The sequence below is a fragment of the Mirounga angustirostris genome, unplaced genomic scaffold (genome assembly GCF_029215605.1).
Source record: "Mirounga angustirostris isolate CCGP_5_RB_7025 unplaced genomic scaffold, mMirAng1.0.hap1 SCAF_2, whole genome shotgun sequence".
Taxonomy (NCBI): Eukaryota; Metazoa; Chordata; class Mammalia; order Carnivora; family Phocidae; genus Mirounga; species Mirounga angustirostris.
In genome coordinates this window covers 203,697,683-203,723,127 of record NW_026991710.1, presented here as the reverse complement: position 1 = coordinate 203,723,127, position 25,445 = coordinate 203,697,683, and the positions used below count along the sequence as shown (strand labels likewise).

The 25,445-nt window shown below is 38.2% G+C and overlaps 1 protein-coding gene across 5 annotated transcripts in view; it reads left to right on the top strand.

Annotated features, from left to right (window-relative positions):
• The window catches only part of LOC123847999 (arylamine N-acetyltransferase 1), a 118,059-nt gene that overhangs the window by 18,723 nt on the left and 73,891 nt on the right, over window positions 1-25,445 (top strand). For 4 of the 5 annotated variants that reach the window (XM_045879966.3, XM_064585739.1, XM_064585740.1 and 1 more), the window contains one exon: window positions 20,061-23,095. The exons of the other annotated variant lie outside the window; for it this stretch is intronic. In XM_045879966.3, coding sequence (XP_045735922.1) covers window positions 20,067-20,939 — 873 coding nt within the window. In that variant the 5' untranslated portion in view covers window positions 20,061-20,066 and the 3' untranslated portion in view covers window positions 20,940-23,095. Of the gene's footprint in view, window positions 1-20,060; window positions 23,096-25,445 lie in introns of those variants that run through there. 5 annotated transcript variants of the gene reach the window in all.

The following is a 25,445-nucleotide window of genomic DNA, read 5'->3' as shown; positions in this document are numbered from 1 at the left end:
CTGTCTTTTTATCCAATTTGCAACCCTGTGCCATTTTATGGGAGCATTTAGGCTGCTCACTTTGAGAGTGATTATTGAAAGATATGAATTAATTGTCATCATGTTGTCTGTAAGACATTGTTTTTATAGATTGTCCCTGTAAATTTCTGTTGTATGTCACTCTTGGGGTCTTTCCTTTTATAGAACCCCCTCTTAATATTTCCTGCAGGGCCAGCTTAGTGGTCACATATTCTTTCAGTTTCTGCCAGTCTTGGAAGCTCTGCATCTCTCCATCCATTCTAAATGACAGCCTTGCCAGATAAAGTATTCTTGGCTGCATGTTCTTCTCATTTAGTACCCTGAATATGTCTTGCCAGCCTTTTCTGGCTTCAGGTCTCTGTGAATAGGTCTGACGTTATTCTGATGTTCCTCCCTCTGTATGTAAGGAATCTCTTCCCCCTAACTGCTGTTAAGATGGTTTCCTTGGTTCTAAGATTTGTGAGTTTTACTATTACATGCCAGGCATTGGCCTGTTTTCCTTGTTCTTGGGAGGGGTCCTCTCTGCCTCTAGGACACGAATGTTTGTTTCATTCCCCAGATTAGGGAAGTTCTCAGCTACGATTTCTCAAATATATCTTCTAGTCCTCTCTCTCTCTCCAACCCCTCAGGGATTCCAATAATTCTGACATTGGAACATTTCATGGTGTCACTTATTTCTCTGATTCTATTTTCATAGATTCTGAGTTGTTTTCCCCTGGCCTCCTTTTTTCCCTTCTTGTCTATTAATTGGTCTTTTAGATCACAAATCGTTCTTCTTCCTCACATACTCTAGCTGTTAGATTATCTAGATTAGATTGGATCTCATTGATAGCATTTTTAAGTTCTGCCAATTCAGCTTTCATTTCTGCCCTTAGAGACTCTATGTTGCCATTAATTGATTTCTCCATTCTATTATTGTCTTCATAATTGCTACCCTGAATTGCATCTCTGACATCTTGGTTATATCTGCATCCATTTGTAAATCTGTGGCATAAATCATAGTCTCTGAGTCTTTCCTATTTTGGGGGTTCCTCCTCCTTGTCATTCTGTTGAGGGGTGGTTGAGGGAATGTATAGAGTCCAAATTATTGACCACAATCCAAGCAAGGTGCACCTCTTTTCTAGGGACCTTAGGGTTGCTGGCCTCTTGTTCTCCCAGCCTGTCTTCTAGGGAGAGGGGCCTGCCTCACTGTTACTCAGGCAACCCTGTTTGGGCAGAGTTGCCCTGCCCCCTGTGGCGGGGGACGGGCTCAGTGAAAACCGGTTTTGGGGGGCTTTTGTTCTCTGGCAGCTTTCCCTGGTGGCTTTCCGCATCTCTTCTGAGAGTCAGAGCAGAAGAGATCATCTCCAACCCTCTCCCTCAGAGCAGAGAAATCAGTCTGTTCTTCAGTGAGCTCTCCAGACCACACTATCTCCATTTCTTCCTGTGCTGCTATAAACTGCAGCATCCTGGGTTGTGTGCACCTCAGCAGCATTCCAGTCCTTGCCTCCAGGTCAGGGCACATCTCTGCCCTTTGTGCTTCTAAAACCGCCAGCCTCCCCCAGTTCACACGTGTGGCTCCACCGCTCTGGGTTTCCATTTGGGGGGCTGCCCTAAAGTCCTTTTCCCATCGCTACCAGTCTGCGAGTCTGTGCCACCTCCCCAGGGGGAGGCTATCACTCACCAGCAGCATAGGATCCTGATGGCTCGGCTCCCTCTCCCTTCCATTTATCCTCTGATATCTGCCCGCAGAATCACAGCTCCCCACTTCGTACCTCAACCATCAGCGTGACTTAAATCAGGTTCCCAGAATCAGAGAGAGAAAAAGATCCATGTGCAAGTGACATATTAAGTATTCCTGGAAGAATCCAAATTTCAGCCTGGATGCAAACTATAAATTTGTCCAGACACAAGGCAAAATACTGGGCTTTCAAAACGTCCCACCAGTAAGTCATTGACCCAGAGCAGCCCTGGCCAGATGTGAATTCCCTGGCACTTGCAGCTTTGTGGATAGGAAGGCAAAGCAGCCCCAGAAGCCCTCAAGGAGTTTTCCAAAGAGAGTCTAGGGTGCAGGTCTTTAAGTGCAAGAACACAAAAGCTAGACCAGGGCACAGCAAAATGGTGAAAGAGATCTGAAGTGATATGAGTGGCCTACAGACAGATTTCCCCCACACTGGCCTTAGTTCTGAATCCTCATCAATCCCGTGTACCCTGTCTAGGTACACTAAGCATGCTTGCTCTGTTCTTTACCCCCCTTTACCCGTGCTGGAGCAATAGGTTTCATTTGAGTCACATTTTTTAGATGTTTTTAAATACTTCAGCCATAATTCTCATAATTTTTCTACTTTTTGTTCTATAATAAAAGGAGCCAATTCTGCCCAGTACTCCTTTATTGTGGTTTCTCTTATTTTTTTCATTTTGATTTACATCTTCACTAACCAATGGAAAGGTAAGATTTTGTCAGGGTAGCTCATCATTGTTGCATTTCTCAAGTTTTTTCATGCTTCAGATTGTCTTTATATTCATTTTGCCTTCAATGAAACACTAACACAATCATATTTGAGGGTCACACTTTCATTCAAAACTTTGTAAGCATAATTCCATTATTGAAGTAAGGTGAACCTTTGGATATTTCTGTGCAGTATTCTGATGCCAGTGTAATGTTTTCTGCCTTATAAATTGTTTGTTTTCTCTGTCTGATGCTTGACTAGTTAAATTTTTAATATTCAATAATTTAATCAGAATATATTCCAGTGTTAATATGTAAAATGAGACTTCCCCAAAATCTTGTTTCTCTTGTGTTGTAAATTCAATTTTTTGCTTCATTTCAGGAAAATGTTCTCTTTCTCATTTTTTCCATTATGCTTTTTGAATTTTCTTCAGAATCACCAGTTGTCTTCATATTGAATTGTCCTTAACTGCTTTCTCTATTAGCTTTTTCTGTTTAATGGCTTTGTCTTTTTATTAACTATTATTGTGAGTATAAAGGTGTTCTTCTACATAAGTAATTTGATATCATGCTGTATCTATATTGTCTTTTTCAGTTTATAATTATTTATTAGTTTTGGTTTTGTTCTTAATTAGTTTCCTAGGGCCTGAAATCTTCTGTTCCATAATGCTGCATTATTTTAGCAGCTCATTTTTTGGCTTTTTGTTATGTATTTAAAATGTTCTATCATTCCAAGTACCTGTGAAAAATTTCTTTTCATTGTTCAGTTTATATTTTTCCTGAGTTGGCTGCCTTTTTTGGTCTTATTTTACATATTATCTCCTTTTCTTTTAAGCCCAATCTCATACTATATTTGCATTCTGTTTTTTCATCATATTCATGCATGTGTAGCTCTGTGTCCCCCTTGTTTCTTAAATCTAATGTGACTAGTTGGGGTGGGGTTTGACTCCTCAATCTTTTCAGTGGAAATGAAGGGCAATAAATATGACAGAAGATAGTTTGATGGCCAGTCTTCTGTATATAGATGGTTCTTCCTTTCTGGGGACACCATACATTAACAACATTATCTTATTTTTGTGTGCCAATATTCCCAATTATACTTTACACCAAAAGGAAGACCAGATATTACCATTACATACTGGCATTTGCTGTGTTTGGTAAATTTTGTAGCAATGAGGGGCATAAACCCTCCTTGCTGATCCCATAGCAACAATCATCTGGTTGGTTGTTTCTGAGCCTCCTTCTCTGGCTTCCACAATTTCCATACTAGAGCTCCATCCATGCTGCTCTCATCTCATGTGGTTAAACTTTCTGCAGTTTCTCCTATATAGTTCAGATGTTCACTTTACTCTTCAGTTCTTTCACTTCTGTTTTGTGATTTTAGGGATTTTAAAAAGAATTCATGGTCCACCAAACTATCTCTTTGTTTTCAAGGGAAATCACATTATATGTTTTACTATCTTTTCCATTATTTCTAGAGTCAGGGCCAGGAATAAGACATTTCTTTTTTTTTTTAAGATTTTATTTATTTATTCATGAGAGACAGAGAGAAACAGAGGGAGAAGCAGGCTCCCAAGGAGCGGGAAGCCCGATGCGGGACTCGATCCCAGGACCCTGGGATCATGACCTGAGCTGAAGGCAGACGCTTAACCATCTGAGCCACCCAGGCGCCCTAGGAATAAGACATTTCTAAGTATTCTGAATTAAAATTAAAAATCAACCTCCTTCCTATTTACTTAGTAAGATATTAAGTACTTTTCTGAGAGTTCTCGGTAAGCACTCTAAGTATGTTCATTCTGTCTTCTTTGAATCTTCTCTTATATTTATCTTTGAGCTGGAGATGCTACAAATCAATATACAAAGCTAATAGTGTTTTCAATGAGCTATTTCCCTTCCAACTACTTTCTAAATGCTTTCAGCATTTCACCTTGAACCACAACTTTAGTAATACACAATTTCTTATGTTTAGACACACAATACTCAAGTATTTTTTGGTTACAATATGCTGCTTGCATCAAAACTCCTAACAGAAACTTTATTTTTTTCATGGACATGCAGTTACTACATTCTAATTTAAAATTATATCTTAAAAAAAGGAAAGAATAGAGAGAAAAGGGAAAAGGAAAACACTTGAAAACAAATTATGACAATTCGTAATAAATATAAAATAATTTCTTAGTAGGAGGAATAATGGTTTAACCAAGAATCAAGTGGTCCAGCTATAAACCACTTGATTCCTTTTCAATTAACCTTCATCTCTTTTTTTTGCATACACATTTATAGATTCTGGGTTAGTGCCAGAGAGGATATGGGGGGATCTGGTTAAATACCAGTTGTTCTCTCTGTGACTAAATAATAGAGTATTACAGCTTCTCTAAATATTGGGAAAGCTGCTGGTGAGATGAGAGGAAATGTAATGAATCTAATAGATTGAAAGGAAACAATATTTCAGATACCGTGAACAGAGAAAGTTGGAAGCATTGGCAGTATGAGAGTGATAGCTGGGTCAAAAAAGAGAAATAAAATTATATAAGGAGAAAGAAATTATATAGGGAGAAAGAAGAGAAATACTTATGACTATTAAACTTAGAGCCAGGGCCTTTTATACCATGCCACCTCAGGCTGTGCCACATTGTGAAAGGGTTAGCCTTGATGTGTAAAATGGTTGCAATTTGAGTCTCAGTAGATTAAGATTATTGACTAAAGGGGAGGAGTTAAGATGGCAGAGGAGTAGGGGGACCCCAACTTTGTCTTGTCCATCAAATACAACTAGATAGTTATCAAATCATTCTGAGCACCCAAGAAATAAATCAGAGATCTGAGAAAATAAATGCTGCAAGTCTACAAGTAGAAAAGTGACTACTGTTTGGAAGGTAGGAGGTAAGGGGACTTGAATCCAGTGTGATATAGCAGAGGATATGGCAGAGGGGAGGGAGCCTGCTTAAGGAGGCTGCCACAAAGCATTATAAGCAGTGGAATGCAAAATCAGAACTTTTAGAAGTCTGCTACAGTGGGGGATACGCCTGGCTTAAAGGTGCTCAGGTGGTGAAGGGGGACCGAATCCCAGGTGTGACAGCATGGTCTGAGAATCTGCAGGGTTGCAAGAAGAACAGGTGGTCCCTCAGTTTGGCAGAGTTCCCAGGCATTGGAGTGGGGAAGCTGGCTGAGAACAAGGAGTCTAGATGATGGTTTTTTCTGCTCTGTGTTGCCATAAACTGTGAACCACTGCACAGTCATGCAATTGCTTTCCAGGGACAGGTCCTGCAAAAAAGCAGCTTGGCAGGACCCCACCTACAATGGGCGGGACTCCCCTTCCCCAGGAGAAACAGTGTAGGTCTGTGCCATGAGAGTCCCTGAAATTTGGAGTTTTGAAACTCAGTCGAGTGCCTGAGATAAAAATGATCTGTCAAATGTTGAGTGAACACAGAATTCTGAAGAAACCAAGGAAACAAGAGTGATTGATAGTTTTTCTGTGACAGCTCACTGAAGAGTGGGAGGCACAGATTGTCAGCTCCAGGGCTAGAGAGCAGGGTGTAGCCATATTCATCCTGCCCATCAGTGCTGAAAGCCTTCATAGAGCAAAACAGTGCCACCTAAAGGACTCTGGAGCCGCTTACATTGAGCCTGGCCATTCTGTGCACTGGAGGTGCATTTGCTCTAGGGCAAGTCCACCTGAGAATCAGCACAACAGACCCCACCTCCAGAAGACCAGCACAAACAACTCGGTCTCATCAAAGGTACTGATCATAGAGGGCTGAAACCTTCAGCTGTTGGAGAAAACAGTATATAGCATTCTCTGTATTTTTATTCCTTAGACTTTTAGTATTATTTTCCAGTCATTTTCTTCCTTCTTTAATTCATTTTTTATTCTTTTTTAATTTTTATTTTATATATGCTTTATTTTTTTTTGCCATATGAACAAAGTAGGATAAAATTTTTTAATTTAAATTCAATTAGCCAAGGAATAGTAGTACATCATTAGTTTTTGATATAATATTTAATGATTCATTAATTCAGTATAATACCCAGTGCTCATGCCCTCTTTAAATATGCTTTACATATTTTTTATTTTTTGTTTCCTTTCATTATATTTTATTTTATTTTTATAAGTATATATATGTTTTTCTTTCTTTCTTATGTTGGAATCTAGTTTCTTTTAATAAGCAGACCAAAATACATGCAGGATCTAGTATTTTTGTTTGTTTGTTTTGCTTTGGTTTTTGTGGTTAATTTTTTTTTATTAACACATACTGTATTATTTGTTTCAGGGGTACAGTTCTCTGATTCATCACTCTTACACAATTCACAGCAATTACCATAGCACATACCCTCCTCAGTGTCTATCACCCAGCCACCCCATCCCTCCTACCCCCCTCCACTCTAGCAACCCTCAGTTTGTTTCCTGAGATTAAGTCTCTCATGGTTTGTCTCCCTCTCTGGTTTTGTCTTGTTTCATTTTTCACTCTCTTTCCCTATGATCCTCTGTCCTGTTTCTCAAATTCCTCATATCAGTGAGATCATATGATACTTGTCTTTCTCTGGTTGATGTATTTCACTTAGCATAATACCCTCTGGTTCCATCCATGTTGTTGCAAATGGCAAGATCTCATTTTTTGATGGCTGCATAATGTTCCATTGTATATAGATACCACATCTTCTTTATCCATTCATCTGTGGATGGGCATCTTGGCTCTTTCCATAGTTTGGCTATTGTGGACATTGCTGCTATAAACATTGGGGTGCAGGTGCCCCTTTGGATCACTACATTTGGATCTCTGGGGTAAATACCAAGTAGTGCAATTGGTGGGTCTTGGGTAGCTCTATTTTCAACTTTTTGAGGAACCTCCATACTGTTTTCCAGAGTAGTTGCACCAGCTTGCATTCCCACCAACAGTGTAGGAGGGTTCCCCTTTCTCCGCATCCCCGCCAACATCTGTCGTTTCCTGACTTGTTAATTTTAGCCATTCTGACTGGTGTGAGGTGATATCTCATTGAGGTTTTGATTTGGATTTCCCTGATGCCAAGCAATGTTGAGCACTTTTTCATGTGTCTGTTGGCCATTTGGATGTCTTCTTTGGAAAAATGTCTGTTCATGTCTTCTGCCCATTTCTTGATTGGATTCTTTGTTCTTTGGGTGTTGAGTTTGATAAGTTCTTTATAGATTTTGGATACTAGTCCTTTATCTGATAGGTCATTTGCAAATATCTTCTCCCATTCTGTCGGTTGTCTTTTGGTTTTGTTGACTGTTTCTTTTGCTGTGTAAACGCTTTTTATCTTAATGAAGTCCCAGTAGTTCATTTTTGCCCTTGCTTCCCTTGCTTTTGGCGATGTTTCTAGGAAGAAGTTGCTGGGGCTGAGGTCGAAGAGGTTGCTGCCTGTGTTCTCCTTTAGGATTTTGATGGACTCCTCTCTCACATTGAGGTCTTTCAACCATTTGGAGTCTATTTTTGTGTGTGGTGTAAGGAAATGGTCCAGTTTCATTCTTCTGCATGTGACTATCCAATTTTCCCAATACCATTTGTTGAAGGGACTGTCTTTATCTACTGGATATTCTTTCCTGCTTTGTCGAAGATTAGTTGACCTTAGAGTTGAGGGTCCATTTCTGGGCTTTCTATTCTGTTCCTTTGATTTACGTGTCTGTTTTTGTGCCAGTACCATACTGTCTTCATTACAGCTTTGTAATAGAGCTTGAAGTCTGGAATTGTGATGCCGCCAGCTTTGCTTTTCTTTTTCAACATTCCTCTGGCTATTCGGGGTCATTTCTGCTTCCATACAAATTTTAGGATTAATTGTTCCATTTCTTTGAAAAAAGTTGATGGTATTTTGATACGGATTGCATTAAATGTGTAGATTGCTCTAGGTAGCAATGACATCTTCACAATATTGGTTTTTCCAATCCATGAGCATGGAACGTTTTTCCATTTCTTTGTGCCTTCCTCAATTTCTTTCATGAGTCTTTTATAGTTTTCTGAGTACTGATTCTTTGCCTCTTTGGTTAGATTTATTCCTAGGTATCTTATGGTTTTGGGCGCAATTGTAAACGGGATCAACTCATTAATTTCTCTTTCGTCTGTCTTGTTGTTGTTGTTGTATAGAAATGCATCTGATTTCTGTGCATTGATTTTATATCCTGCCACTTTACTGAATACAGGAGTATGAGTTCTAGCAGTTTTGGGGTGGAGTCTTTTGGGTTTTCCACATAAAGTATCATGTCATCTGCAAAGAGTGAGAGTTTGAGTCCTTCTTTGCCAATTCAGATGACTATTATTTCTTTTTGTTGTCTGATTGCTGTGGCTAGGACTTCTAATACTATGTTGAATGCAAGGGTGATGTGGACATCCCTGCCGTGTTCCTGACCTTAGGGGGAAAGCTCTCAGTTTCTCTCCATTGAGAATGATATTCGCTGTGGGTTTTTCATAGATGGCTTTTATGATATTGAGGTATGTACCCTCTATCCCTATACTCTGAAGAGTTTTAATCAAGAAAGGATGCTGTACTTTGTTAAATGCTTTTTTGCATCTATTGAGAGTATCATAGGGTTCTTGTTCTTTCTTTTATTAATGTATTGTATCACATTGATTGATTTGCGGATGTTGAACCAACCTTGCAGCCCAGGACTACAACCCACTTGGTTGTGGTGAATAATCCTTTTAATGTACTGTTGGGTCCTATTGGCTAGTATTTTGGTGAGAATTTTTGCATCCATGTTCATCAGGGATATTGGTCTGTGATTCTCCTTTTTGATGGGGTCCTTGGTTTTGGGATCATGGTAATGGTGGCCTCATAAAACGAGTTTGGAAGTTTTCCTTCCATTTCTATTTTTTTGGAACAATTTCAGAAGAATATGTATTAGTTCTTCTTTAAATGTTTGGTAGAATTCTCCCGGGAAGCCATCTGGCCCTGGGCTTTTGTTTGTTGGGAGATTTTTGATGACTGCTTCAATTTCCTTACTGGTTATGTGTCTGTTCAGGTTTTCTTTTTTTTTTTTTTAAGATTTTATTTATTTGTGAGGGAGAGAATGAGAGACAGAGAGCATGAGAGGGAGGAAGGTCAGAGGGAGAAGCAGACTCCCCGCTGAGCAGGGAGCCCGATGTGGGACTCGATCCCGGGACTCCAGGATCATGACCTGAGCCGAAGGCAGTCGCTTAACCAACTGAGCCACCCAGGTGGCTGTTCAGGTTTTCTATTTCTTCGTGGTTCAGTTTTGGTAGTTTATACATCTCTAGGAATGCATCCATTTCTTCCAGATTGTGTAATTTGCTGGCATATAGCCGCTCATAATGTGTTCTAATTGTTTGTATTTCTTTGGCATTGGTTGTGATCTCTCCTTTCATTTGTGATTTTATTTGGGTCGTTTCTCTTTTCTCTTTGATAAGTCTGGCCAGGCATTTCTCAATCTTATTAATTCTTTCAAAGAACCAGCTCCTAGTTTTGTTGATCTGTTCTACTGTTCTTTTGTTTTCTATTTCATTGACTTCTGCTCTGATCTTTATTATTTCTCTTCTCCTGCTGGGTTTAGGCTTTATTTGCTGTTCTTTCTCCAGCTCCTTTAGGTGTAGGGTTAGGTTGTTTATTTGAGACCTTTCTTGTTTCTTGAGGAAGACTTGTATTGCTATATACTTTCCTCTTAGATCTGCCTTTGCTGCATCCCAAAGATTTTGAACAGTTGTGTTTTCATTTTCATTGGTTTCCATGAATTTTTTAAATTCTTCTTTAATTCCCTGGTTGACCCATTCATTCTTTAGTAGGATGCTCTTTAGCCTCCATGTATTTGAGTTCTTTCCGACTTTCCTCTTGGGATTGAGTTCTAGTTTCAAAGCATTGTGGTCCGAATATATGCAGGAAATGATCCCAATCTTTTGGTACCAGTTGAGACCTGATTTGCGACCCAGGATGTGATCTATTCTGGAGAATGTTCCATGGGCACTAGAAAAGAAGTTATATTCTGTTGCTTTGGGATGGAATGTTCTGAATATATCTGTGAAGTCCATCTGGTCCTGTGTGTCATTTAAAGCCTTTATTTCCTTGTTGATCTTTTGCTTAGATGATCTGTCCATTTCAGTGAGGGGGGTGTTAAAGTCCCATACTATTATTGTATTATTGTCGATGTGTTTCTTTTATTTTGTTATTAACTGGCTTATATAATTAGCTGCTCCCATGTTAGGGGCATAGATACTTAAAATAGTTAGATCTTCTTGTCAGATAGCCCGCTTAAATATGATATAGTGTCCTTCCTCATCTCTTATTATAGTCTTTGGTTTAAAATCTATTTTGTCAGGGCCCCTGGGTGGCTCAGTCATTAGGCATCTGCCTTCAGCTCAGGTCATGATCCCAGGGTCCTGGGATTGAGTCCTGCATCAGGCTCCCTGCTCGGTGGGAAGCCTGCTTCTCCCTTTCCCACCTCCCCCCCACCACTTGTGTTCCCTCTCTTGCTGTGTTTCTTATGTCAAATAAATAAATAAAATCTTTAAAAAAATCTAATTTGTCTGATATAAAGATTGCCACCCCAGCTTTCTTTTGATGTCCATTAGCATGGCAAATGTTTTTCCACCCCCTCACTTTAAATCTGGAGGTGTCTCTAGGTCTAAAATGACTCTCTTGCAGACCGCATATTGATGGGTCTTATTTTTTATCCAGTCTGATACCCTGTGTCTTTTGATTGGAGTTTTTAACCCATTTACCTTCAGGATAACTATTGACAGATACGAATTTAGTGCCATTGTATTGTCTGGATGGTGACTGTTACTGTATATTGTCTCGGTTCCTTTCTGGTCTATGTTACTTTTAAGCTCTCTTTTTACTTAGAGGACTCCTTTCAATATTTCTAGGGCTGGTTTGGTGTTCACAAATTCTTTTAGTTTTTGTTTGTCCTGGAAGTTTTTTGTCTCTCCTTCTATTTTCAATGACAACCAAGGTGGATATACTATTCTTGGCTGCATATTTTTCTCATTTAGTGCCCTGAATATATCATGCCAGTCCTTTCTGGCCTGCCAGGTCTCTGTGGATAGGTCTGCTGCCAGTATAATGTGTCTACCATTGTAGGTTACAGACCTCTTGTCCCGAGCTGCTTTCAGGATTTTCTCTTTGTCTCTGAGACTATTAAGTTTTACCATTAGATGTTGAGGTATTGACCTATTTTTATTGATTTTGAGGGGGGTTCTCTGTGCCTCCTGGGTTTTGTTGCCTGTTTCCTTCCCCAAATTAGGGAAGTTCTCTGCTATAATTTGCTCCAATATACCTTCTTCCCCTCTCTCTCTTTCTTCTTCTTCTGTGATCCCAATTATTCTAATATTGTTTCATCTTATGGTATCACTTATCTCTCGAATTCTCCCCTTGTGATCCAGTAGTTGTTTACCTCTCTTTTTCTCAGCTTCTTTATTCTCCACCATTTGGTCTTCTATATCACTAATTCCCTTTTCTGCCTCATTTATCTTAGCAGTTAGAGCCTCCACTTTTGATTGCATCTCATTAATAGCCTTTTTGATTTCGACTTGGTTAGATTTTAGTTCTTTTATTTCTCTAGAAAGGGATTCTCTAGTATCTTCTATGCTTTTTTTCAAGCCCAGCTAGTATCTTTATAATCATCATTGTGAACTCTAGTTCTGACATCTTACTAATGTTTGTATTGATTAGGTCCCTGGCAGTTGGTACTGCTTTTTGTTCTTGTTCTTTTTTTTTTTTTTTGAGGTGATTTTTTTCCATCTTGTCATTTTGTCCAGAGAAGAATAGATGAATGAGAGAAAAAATGCTAAAAGGATAACAACAACCCCAGAAAAATATACACTTCCAGCAAGTGGTCACTTTTCTGTTCATTGAATTGCTGCTATTCTTTTCTTCTATCCCCTGTTGAGTTTGTAAGTGTTGAGAATGGTTTGATAACTATCTAGTTGAATTCCTGGGACCAGACGAAATTTATGTCTCCTACTCCTCCACCATCTTGCTCTTGTTATTGTTATTTTTTTTCTCTTCTTTGCTGGACAAAAAGACGTAACCAAGCAAACCTTCCCAAAAGAAAGAACAGGTGGTAGTACTCACTTCCAGGAATTTAATCAATACAGATATAGGTAAGATGTCTGAACTAGATTTAGAACCAGGATTATAAAAATACTAGCTGGGCTTGAAGGATGTATAGAAGACACTAGAGAATACATTACTGTAGAGATAAAAGAACTAAAATTCAGGCTGAAATTAAAAATGCTATTACCAAGATGCAGTCACACGTGGAGGACATAAAAACAATGATGAATGAAACAGAAGAGCAAATCAGTGATATAGAAGATGAAATTATGGAAAATAAGGAAGCTGAAAAGAAGAGGGAAAGAAAACTATTAGGGACCTCAGCGATTCCATTTGACAAATTAATATCCATATTATAGGTAGACTTAGGGACCTCAGCGATTCCATATGACAAATTAATATCCATATATAGGAATCCCAGAAGATAAAGAGTGGGGAAAGAGGAGCAGAATATTTATTTGAGTGAATTATAGCAGAAAACTCCCACATTCTGAGGAAGGAAACAGACATTTAAGTCTAAGGGGCACAGAGAACTCCCCTCAAAAGCAACAAAAACAGGTCAACACCACAACATATAACTTGCACATTGTAAATATAAAGAGAAAATCCTGAAAACAGCTTTGAAGAAGAGGCCTTTAAGCTACAAAGGTAGAAACATAAGGCTGGCAGCAGACCTGTACACAGAGACCTGGCAAGACCAGAAAGGACTGCCATGATAAATTCAATGTGCTAAGTGGGATAAATGTGTAGCCAAGAATACTTTATCCAGCAAGGCTGTCATTCAGATTAGAAAAAGACGGTTTCCAAGACAAGCAAACACTAAAGGCATTCATGGCCACTAAACCAGCCTTACAAGAAATATTAAAGGGGACCCTATGAGTGATGAGAAGCCAAATGTAACAAAGACGAGAAAGGAGCAGAGACAATCTACAGGAACAGTGACTTTACAAGTAATACAATGGCAGTAAATTCATATTGTTCAATAATTGCTCTGAATGTAAATGGACTAAATGCTCCAAAAATAAAAATAAATAAATAAAAAAGATACAGGGTATCAGATGGATTTTAAAAAAAGGAACCATTGATATGTTACTTCGAAAAGATTCATTTTAAACCCAAATACACCTCCAGATTGAAAGTGAAGGGGTGGAGAACCGTATATCCTGCTAATTTACATCAAAAGAAAGCTGGAGTAGCCATCCTTATATCAGACGAACTAGATTTTAAACCAAAGACTGTAGTAATAGATGAACAGGATGCTACATCATAATAAAAGGGTATATCCAACAAGAAGATTTAACAACTGTTAGTGTTTATTCCCCTAATGGGAACAACCAAATATATAAATAAACTAATAACAAATTAAAGAAGCTCATTGAAAATAATACAATAATAGTAGGGACTTTAACATCCCACTCACAGCAATGAACAGATCATCTAAACAGATCAACAAGGAAACAAGGGCTTTGAATGATACAGTAGGCCAGATGGAGTTAACAGATATATTCAGAACATTTGAACCTCAAACAGCTGAATATACATTCTTCTCAAGCACACAGGAACATTCTCCAGAATAGATTACATACTGGGTCACAAATCTGATTTCACCACATAAAAAAAGATTGAGATCATACCATGCATATTTTCAGATCACAAGCTATGAAACTTGAAGTCAACCAGAAAAAAATATTTAGAAGGACCACAATTACATGGAGGTTAAAGAACATCCTACTAAAGAATGAATGGGTCGACCAGGCAATTAAAGAAGATTTTTTAAAAATACATGGAAGTAAATGAAAATGAAAACACAACAGTTCAGAAACTTTGGGATGCAGCAAAGGTGGTCCTAAGAGGGAATTATATAGCAATACAGGCCTTTCTTAAGAAACAAGAAAGTCTCAAATACACAACCCCACTTTACACTTAAAGGAGCTGGAAAAAGAATATCGAATAAAGTCTAAATCCAGGAGGAGAAGACAATAATAAAGATTAGAGCAGAAATCACAAATACCGAAATTAAAAAAACAAAATCAAAAACAAAAAACAGTAACCCAGATCAAGGAAAGTAGGAGCTGGTACTTTGAACGAATTAAAAAGATTGATAACCCCCAGCCAGACTTATCAAAAGAAAAGAGAAAGGATCCAAATAAATAAAATCTGAATGAAAAAGGAGAGATCATAACCAACACTGAAGAAATACAAAGATTATAAGAACATATTATGAGCATTATATGCCAACAATTGGGCAATCTGGAAGAAATGCATGCATTCCTTGAAACACATAAACTACCAAAACTGAAACAGGAAGAAATAGAAATTTTGAAGAGACCCATAGCCAGCATAGAAATTGAATCAGTAATCAAAAATCTCACAACAAACAACATGCCAGGGCTGGATGGCTTCCCAATGGAATTCTACCAAACATTTAAAGAATTAACACCTACTCTTCTGAAAGTGTTCCAAAAGAAGGAAATGGAAGGAAAACTTCCAAACTCGTTCTATGAGACCAGCATTACCTTGATCCCCAAACGAGAGAAAGACCCCACCAAAAAGGAGAATTACAGACCAATATCTTTGATGAACATGGATGCCAAAATTCTCACCAAGATACTAGCTAATAGGATCCACCAGTACATTAAAAGGATTATTTACCACGACCAACTGGGATTTAATCCTGTCCTTCCAGCGTGGTTCAACATTTGCAAATCAATCAGTATGATGCACCACACTCATAAAACAAAGGACAAGAACCATATGAGCTCCTCAGTAGATGCAGAAAAAGCATTTTACAAAATACAGCATCTTTTCTTGACAAAAATTCTCTGTACTGTAGGAATAAAGGGAAGATAACTCAACATCATAAAAGCCATATATGAAAAACCCATAGCTAATATCATCCTCCATCGGGAAAAATAGAAATTTTTCCTGAGGTCAGGAACATGACAGGGATGTCCACTCTCACCACTGTCGTTCAACATAGTACTGGAAGTTCTAGCCTCAGCAATCAAACAACAAAAAGAAATAAAAGTCATCCAAATCCACAAAGAGGAATTCAAACGTTCACTCTTCACAGATGACATGATACTCTATGTTGGAAACCCAAAAGATTCCACCCAAAAATTGCTAGAACTGATACAGAAATTCAGCAAAGTTGCAGGATATAAAATCAATGCACAGAAGTCTGTTGCATTTCTATACACTAACAATGAAGCAGTAGAAAGAAATCAAGAAATCTATTCCATTACAATTGCATCAAAAACCATAAGATACCTAGGAAAAAACTTAACCAAAGAGGTAAAATATCTGTACTCTGAAAACTACAGAACACTTATGAAAGAAACGGAGGAAGACACAAAGAAATGGAAAAACATTCCATGCTCATAGATTAGAGGAACAAATATTGTTAAAGTGTCTATTAGACCCAAATACACCTCCAGATTGAAAGTGAAGGGGTGGAGAACCATATATCCTGCTAATTTACATCAAAAGAAAGCTGGAGTAGCCATCCTTATATCAGACGAACTAGATTTTAAACCAAAGACTGTAGTAATAGATGAACAGGATGCTACATCATAATAAAGGGGTATATCCAACAAGAAGATCTAACAACTGTTAGTGTTTATTCCCCTAATAGGAACAGCCAAATATATAAATAAAGGCAATCTACTCATTTAAGGCAATCCTTATCAAAATATCACCAGCATTTTCAGAGCTGGAACAAACAACCCTAAAATTTGTATGGAACCAGGAAAGACCCTGAATAGCTAAAGGAATGTTGAAAAAGAAAACCAGAGGTGCCTGGGTGGCTTAGTTGGTTAAGCATCTGCCTTTGGCTCAGGTTATGTTCCCAGGGTCCTGGGATCAAGCCCACATCAAGCTCCCTGTTCAGCGAGGGGCCTGCTTTCCCCTCTCCCTCTGCTGTTCCCCCTGCTCATATTCTCTTTCTGTCAAATAAATAAGCAAAATCTTGAAAGAAAGAGAGAGATAAAGAAAAAAAGGAAGGAAGGAAGGAAGAAAGAAAATGAAAACCAAAGCCAGTGGCATCACAATTCTGGACTTCAAGCTGTATTACAAAGCTGTAACCATCAAGACAGTATGGCACAAATACAGTCACATAGATCAATGGGACAGAATAGAGAATCCAGAAATGGACCCTCAACTCTCTGGGCAACTAATCTTCAACAAAGCAGGAAAGAATAGCCAATGGAGGGGGAACCAGTCTCTTCAACAAATGCTGTTGGGAAAACAACAGCCACAAGTAGAAGAATGAAACTGAACCATTTTCTTACACCATACACAAAAATAAATTCAAAATGGATAAAATACCTAAATGTGAGACAGTAAACCATCAAAATCCTAGTGGAGAACACAAGCATCAACCTCTTCGACTTCATTGCCAGTACCTTCTTGCTAGATACATCTTCAAAGGCAAGAGAAACAAAAGCAAAAATGAACTATCGGGACTTCGTCAGAATACAAAGCTTTTGCATAGCAAAGGAAACAGTCAACAAAACTAAAAGGCAACCTGCAGAATGGGAGAAATATTCGTTAATGACATATCAGATAAAGGGCTAGTATCCAAAATCCATAAAGAATTTATAGCTTGCTCAACACCAAAAAAAAAAAAAAATAATAATCTAGTCAAGAAATGGACAGAAAACATGAATAGACATTTCTCCACAGAAGACATGCAAAGGGCCAACAGACACATGAAAAGATGCTCAATGTCACTCAGTATCAAGAAAATACAAATCAAAACAACGAGATACCACCTCACATCAGTCAGAATAGCTAAAATGAACAAGTCAGGAAACAACAGATATCAACAAAGATGTGGAGGAAGGGGAACCCTCCTACACTGTTGTTTGGAATGCAAACTGGTGCAGCCACTCTGGAAAACAGTATGGAGGTTCTTTGAAAAGTTAGAAATAGACCTACCCTATGACCCAGCAATTGCACCACTAGGTATTTATCCAAAAGATACAAACATAGTGATTCAGAGAGACACATGCATTTCAATGTTTATAGCAGCAATATCCATAATAGCCAAATATGGAAAGAGCCCAGATGTCTATGGACGATGAATTGATAAAGATGTGATTATATATATATATATATACACACACACACACACATTGGTTATATAATGTATATATACATTGGTTATATAATGTATACATTATAACCGGTTTTATTGGTTTATCCAATTTATTATCTATGTCATCCAACTCCCACTATATATATATATCATTATATATATGATATCAAAAAGAAGGAAATCTTGCCACTTACAATGACGTGGATATAACAGGATGATATGCTAAGCGAAATAAGTCAGTCAGAGAAAGACAAATACCATATGATTTTACTCATAGGAATTTAAGAAACAAAACAGATGAACATAGGGAAAGGGAAGGAAAAACAAAGTAAGATAAAAACAGAGAGGGAGGCAAACCATGAGAATCTTAGCTATAGGAAAGAAACTGAGGGTTGTTGGAGGGGAGGTGGTGGGGTGGGATATTTGGGTAATGGGCATTAAGGTGGACACTTAATGTCATGAGCACTGGGTGTTACATGCAAGTAATGAATCACTAAATTCTACCCCTGAAACTAATAACACACTATACGTTAACTTAATTGAAAAGGGAAAAGACTGTTGACTAAATTTTTTTTAAAGGTCAAGCATGTCTAAACCATATTTCTTTTGTTCCATATCACCTGTCCTCCTTACTTATTCAACAGTGCTTCTGGATATAGAATAAGAGAGGGTTTTGGATGGCCTGGCTCAATTACAATTGTTTCTCCGTGTCTGAGTGGTAGTTTTAGAGCTTGTGTACATGTTGGTAAAGGATATCAATGCAAATAAGATGAGAAGAGATGAAATAAACTTAATAGATTTAGAGAAAATAATGTTGCAGAAGTTAAAAATAGAGAAAGTTAAAATCCTAGCAAAATGAGAAGAGCTGATCAAGAAAGAAAAATAGAATACAAAAGAAATGAGAATAAGAAGGACAATAGAAACACATAGCTTATCACCACTAGCCTAGGGGACAGGGCTTTTGTATCCTGTCACCTCAAGCCATGTCATATTAACAAAGGTAATGCACTACAGTTACAGTTAGCGTCTACATGGGATTAGGATTTTCACCAGCAAGGGACAGAAACCTTTTCTACATGGAATTTAGTAAAATAAGGATTTTTTTTTTTTTTTTTTTTGCTAGCTCACTTTAACAGAAAGTCAAGAGATAATTTAAGATTTGATTCAGGTCTTTTCTCATCTTCTTTTCTCCTGCTTTTAATTCTTCAACCCCATAAATTTTTGTTGATATTATTTTTCAGCAAGTTCTCCCAGTAGCTTTGAGAAAATACCCTGCCAATTCTTAGCCCTGCAGCAGAACATATCTGCTTAGGTTTCTGAAATATTCCTTCATTAGAGTCTCAGTGACTTGACTTGGATAACATACCATTCACAAGCAAAGTACTGGTCCTAGAACCTACATATTTTTAATTGGTCCACATGGGTCACATGTCTATTTATTTAGCTGAATAAATACAGCTTATTCTTCATATAATAGCGAGAAATATCAAATTGATTATGGTACACTTTGCCTATTCTGGAACCTTCCCCCACTGATTTTTAGGCCTATGTTAATTGTCTGATCTCATCTCAGTTCACATTCCCTCCCACTCACTCTGCTTCAATCGCCCTGGCCTCCTACATGTTCTTTGAGCATTCTAAGCAGGTTCTACTTTGAGATTTTTTTTGCTTTGTTTCTTCTGCCTGAATGGTATTCCCCACACATGTGGACATGGCTCATTCTTTCATATCCTTAAGGTCACAAGGGTGATTTCTTTGATCACTTTATTCAAAATTAGTTTTCTCAGTACATAACATGTGTTCTTTCTTTGCTTTAGTTTTCCACAGGGCACTTATCAGAATCTAAGAAATTGAATGTTTTATTGGTTTATCCAATTTATTATCTATGTCATCCAACTCCCACTAAAATGTAAGATTTCTGAGGGCAAGCAAGCAGCAGATCAGTAGCAAATACATAGTAGGTATTCAGAAAATATATTGAATATATTGAATGAATTAATAAATCAATGCACAAATGAATACAATCTTTGAGTGGGAAACTTTGACCAGATAATTTTATCTAAAGGGGAAATTGTGTGGATCAGGTACCATGAAATCGATAGACTCTTTTATATAATTCTCCTATTTGTATTAGGAACTATTTTTAAACCCTGTTTTGATACCAATTTGAACCTTGTTTTGTTCGTCATGAAGAAAACCACATGTAAACTGTTTTTATAATTTCACTCCTCACTTTTGATGGATTTCCAATTTCTCATGCTTAAAACATGAAAGAAGTGATAATAGTTTTCCTACAGGGTTACTAAGTCTACTAAGTGAGTTTATATGTACAAAAGTAATTTATACAATAAAAGCACAAAAAAAAGACTTATGATTATGGATATTTATAACCACTGATTGCATTTACATTTTTAAAATATGTTAGTTATAATTAGGCTAATCAAAGAAATCCAGTGCAAAAGTAATGTATTTATTTCTGTTTTGTTGTACTTCCCTTAGGGGATCATGGACATTGAAGCATATTTTGAAAGAATTGGTTATAGGAACTCTAGGAAGAAAGTGGACTTGGAAACATTAACTGACATTCTTCAGCACCAAATTCGAACCATTCCCTTTGAGAACCTTAACATCCACTGTGGGGAAGCCATGGAATTGGGCTTGGAGCCCATTTTTGATCAAGTTGTGAGGAAGAACCGTGGTGGGTGGTGTCTCCAGGTCAATCATCTTCTGTACTGGGCTCTGACCACAATCGGTTTTGAGACCACAATGTTAGGAGGGTATGTTTACAGTACTCCAGCCAGCAAATATAGCAATGCTATGATTCACCTTCTCCTGAAGGTGACTACTGATGGCAGGAATTACATAGTAGATGCTGGGTTTGGACGCTCTTACCAGATGTGGCAGCCTCTGGAGTTAATTTCTGGGAAGGATCAGCCTCAGGTGCCTTGCATCTTCCACTTGTCAGAAGACAAAGGAATCTGGTACTTGGACCAAATCAGAAGAGACCAGTACATTCCAAACCAAGAGTTTCTTAATTCTGATCTCCTAGAAAAGAACAAATACCGAAAAATATACTCCTTTACTCTTGAACCTCGAACAATTGAAGATTTTGAGTCTGTGAATACATACCTTCAGATGTCTCCAACATCTGTGTTTACAAGCAAGTCATTCTGTTCCTTGCAGACCTCTGAAGGGGTTCACTGTTTAGTGGGCTGCACCCTTACCTATAGGAAATTCAATTTTAAGGATAATATGGATTTGATAGAGTTTAAAATACTGAATGAGGAAGAAGTAGAAGAAAAGCTGAAAAATATATTTAATATTTCCTTGGAGAGAAAACTTGTGCCCAAACATGGTGATCAGTTTTTTACCATTTAGTATAAGGAGCAAAAATGGTCCTCAGTATTACCTCATGTACTGAAACTTTTTATTATAAAAATTTTTAAACATATATTAGAGACAATAAAAAAGTAAATGTCTGTATCACCCAATTTATCAGTTATCAGCTACCATATTTCCCCAATACTCACATTATAATGAGGAAAATTTTACCCTTAAAAATGTCAGCATTTAACATATTAAGCTGTAGTCATCAAGACAGTATGGTCAGACACATAAATCAATGGAACAGAATAGAGAACCCAGAAATGGATCCACAACTATATAGTCAACTAACCTTCAATAGAGCAGGAAAGAACATCCAATGGAAAAAAACCAGTCTCTTCAACAAATGGTGTTGGGAAAACTGGACAGCCACATGCACAAAATGAAACTGGACCACTTTCTTAGACCATACACAAAAAATAAATTCAAAAGACCTAAATGTGAGACAGGAAACCATCAAAATCCTAGAGGAGAACACAGACAGAAACCTCTTTGACCTCAGCTGCAGCAAGTTCTTACTAGACACGTCACCAGAGGCAAGGGAAACAAAAGCAAAAATAAACAATTGGGACTTCATCAAAATAAAAAGCTTCTGCACAGTGAAGGAGACAATAAAACTAAAAGGCAGCCCATGGAATGGGAGAAGATATTTGCAAACAACATATCAGATAAGGGTTAATATCAAAATCTATAAAGAATTTATCAAACTCAACACCCCCAAAAACAAATAATCCAGTTAAGAAATATGTGGAAGACATGAATAGACACTTCTCCAAAGAAGACATACAAATGGTTAACAGACACATGAAAAAATGCTCAACATCACTCATCATCAGGGAAATAAAAATCAAAACTACAGTGAGTTATCACCTCACTTACCAGAATGGCTAAAATTAACAACAAAGAAAAACACAGGTGTTGGTGAGGCTATGGAGAAAGGGGAACACTCTTGCACTGTTGGTGGAAATGAAAACTGGTGTAGCCATGCTGGGGAACAGTTTGGAGGTTCCTCAAAAAGTTAAAAATAAAACTCCCTACAATTCAGCAATTGCACTCTCAGGTATTTACCAAAAAGATACAAAAATACAGATTCTAAGGTGGTACATGCACCCCAATGTTTATAGCAACATTATTCAACAATAGCCAAACTATGGAGAGAGCCCACATGTCCATCAACTGATGAATGGATATAGAAGAGGATATATATATGGAATATTACTCAGCCATCAGAAAGAATGAAATCTTGCCATTTGCAATGATGTAGATGGACTAGAGTGTATTATGCCACATGAAATAAGTCAGAGAAAGAAAAATACCATATGGTCTCACTCATATGTGGAATTTAAGAAAGAAAACAGATGAACATATGGGACATGGGAAAAGAAGAAAAGGGGAGAGGGAAACAAGCCATAAGTGACTCGTAACAATAGAGAACAAACTGAGGGTTGATGGAGGGAGGTGGGTGGTGGATGGGCCAGATGGATAATGGGTAATAAAGAAGGCACTTGTTGAGGTACATGGGCAACTCAGTCAGTTAAGTGTTTGCCTTCAACTCAGGTCATGCTCCCAGGGTCTTGGGATCAAACCCCACAATGGGCTCCCTGCTCAATGGGGAGTCTCCTTCTCTCTCTCCCTCTGCCCCTGCCCCTGCTCCATCTCACACTCTATCTCAAATAATAAATAAATAAATAAATAAATAAATAAATAAATAAATAAATAAATAAAATCTTTAAAAAGAAAAAAGAAGACACTTGTGATGAGCACTGGGGATTGTATGTAAGTGATGAATTACTGAATTCTATTCCAGAAACCAATAATGTACTATATGTTAACTAACTAAATTAAAAAAGAAACAGGATAAAATCAGAATGTAGAAAAAATAATTATGGAAGAGAGGCAATTTGGTGGAAGAGTAGGGGACCTCATTTCATCTGGTCCTCTGAATTTAGCTAGATAACTATCAAATCACTCTGAACACCTATGAATTCAACCTGAGATATAATAAAAGAATTGCTGGAATTCTATAAATAGAAAAGTGACCACTTTTTGCAGGGTAGGAGTGTGGAGAAATGAAATGGAGGGGACATATCGGAGGATAAACGGCAGAGGGGAGGGAGCCTCTGTAAGCCGGCTACCAGAAAGTGATATAGCCCCAGAGCACAAAATCTGAACCTTTAAAAATCTGCTCCAGTGAGAGACATCCCTGCCTGAAAGATGCTCTTTGGTGAAGTGGGACAGAATCCTAGGTGGAACAGTGTAGTCTCAGGATCCCTGGGGTCACAGAGAGCATGGGGGGTCCCTGAGCCAGCAGAGTTCCCCAGCATTGGAGCGGGGAACCTGGTTACTGTCTGTGAGCCCAGGAGGAGGCTCTCAGCTTGGTTCACCATAAACAGTGTACCCTGCAGGCTCTGGTGACACCTGTCAGTGGGGTGGGGAGGAGCCTTGCAAAGGTCAGTTAAAGCTGTGGCCCTCTGCCTTCCCCTGGGAGGGGCAATAGGGACACTGGCACTACTAGGTGAATGCTCTCCTTGCAGGGTCCCTGCAAGGACAAAGGCTCATGACCCCCTACCTTCCCCCAGTAGGGGAGGTACGGGTGCACGCATGACCAGGTGACAGTTCTATCGGGGGGGGGGGTGTTCTGAAAAGGACAGAAATGCGTGACCCTCCACCCTCCCCCCAGGAGGATCAGTGCAGGCACGTACCACAGGAGTCTGCAGTGTGGCACACACAGTGAAAACTGCTTATCCCTGAGGGTTTACTGAAGAAAGGGGACCACTGTCTTTCAGCTTGGGGGCTGGAGATTGGGGCACAGCCATTTTTACTCTCATCTTCTAAAGAGGCCTGGAAAGCCTTCAGGGAACAAAAGCCACATAGAAAAACATTACACTGAGCCTGTCCCCTGGCAAGGTGTGGTGCAACTTGGCCAAGACAGACACCTGAGAATCAATGCAGCAGGCCCCTGCTCCAGGACTAGCTGGAAGAACAGGGAACACCAAGCTTACAGAGCACACAGCACTGCAAACGTGGAGCTCTAAGGGAAAATAGTATATAGAATTTGAAGTTGTTTCTCATGATTCTTTTATATTTCAGTTTAAAATTTTCCCTTTTCAACGAGTTTATTTTATCAACTCTTTGTTTTTAAGTCTTTTTTTAATTTTCATTTTTTACATTTACATTTTCTAGACATATTCTTCTATTTTGGTTTCCTTTCACTGTATTCAATTTTATTTTTGTATATGTATAGTTTTGCCTTCTTTACAATTTTGGGATTTAGTGTCTTCTAACACACAGACCAAAATACACCCAGGACCAAGTGGATCACGCTGTTTTGTCCACCTGGGAGATTTTATTCTCTCTTCCCCACTCACGGCCCCGCCCCCCCCTTTTTTTTTTGGTTTCTGACACTTCAAATTTAGCTAGTGTGTATTTCCCTTGAGTTGGAGTTGATATTTGTTTGTTTGTTTTTCATCTGTTCATCCATATATCTTTAGGCAAAATGACTAGAAGGAGGAATTCAAAACAAAAGAAAGATCCAGAGGTAATACTCTCTGCCACAGATCTAATTGATGTGGATGTAAGTAAAATATCAAAGATGGAATTCAGGATAACAATTATAAAGTTAATAGCTGGGCTTGAGAAAAGCATAAAAGACACTAGAGAATCTCTTATTGCAGAAATGAGATCTAATCAGGCCTAAATTAAAAATGCTCTGATATGAAGTCTAAATTGGATGCTCTAACAACTAAGGTAACTGAGGCAGAAGAGACGGTAAGTGACATAGAAGACAAGTTGGAAAGGAAGGAAGCTGAGGAAAAGAGAGAAAAAACAACTAATAGACTAATAGACCATGAAGGGAGGCTTTGAAAAATCAGTAATGCCATAAAATGAAACATCAGAATTATTAGAGTGCCTTAGGGAGAGGAAAGAGAGAGAGGGTCAGAAGGTATATTTGAGTATAGCTGAGAACTTCCTTAATCTGGGGAAGAAAACAGCCATTCACATCCAAGACATAGAGAAGACCCCTCCCAAAATCAATAAAAGCAGATCAACACTCTGACATATACTAAGGAAGCTTGCAAATTTCAGAGATAAAGAAAAAATCCTGAAAGCAGCTGGAGACAAGAGGTTCTTAACCTATAAGGGTAGGAACATTAGACTGACATCAGACTTAATCCACAGAGACCTGACAGGCCAGAAAGATCTGGCATGATATATTCAGGGTATAAATGAGAAGAACATGCAGCCAAGAATACTTTATCCAGCAAGGCTGTCATTAAGAATGGAAGGAGAGATAAAGAACTTCCAGGACAGACAGAAATTGAAAGAATATGTGACCACCAAGACAGCACCACAGGAAATATTAATGTAATGTAAGCAATTAATTGAATTGAATTGGATTAATCTGGATTAAATATATATATATTTAATCACTGTATATTAATGTAATGTAAGCTTAATCAAATATTAAGGTAATGTAAGCAAAGAGAGACCAAGAGTAAC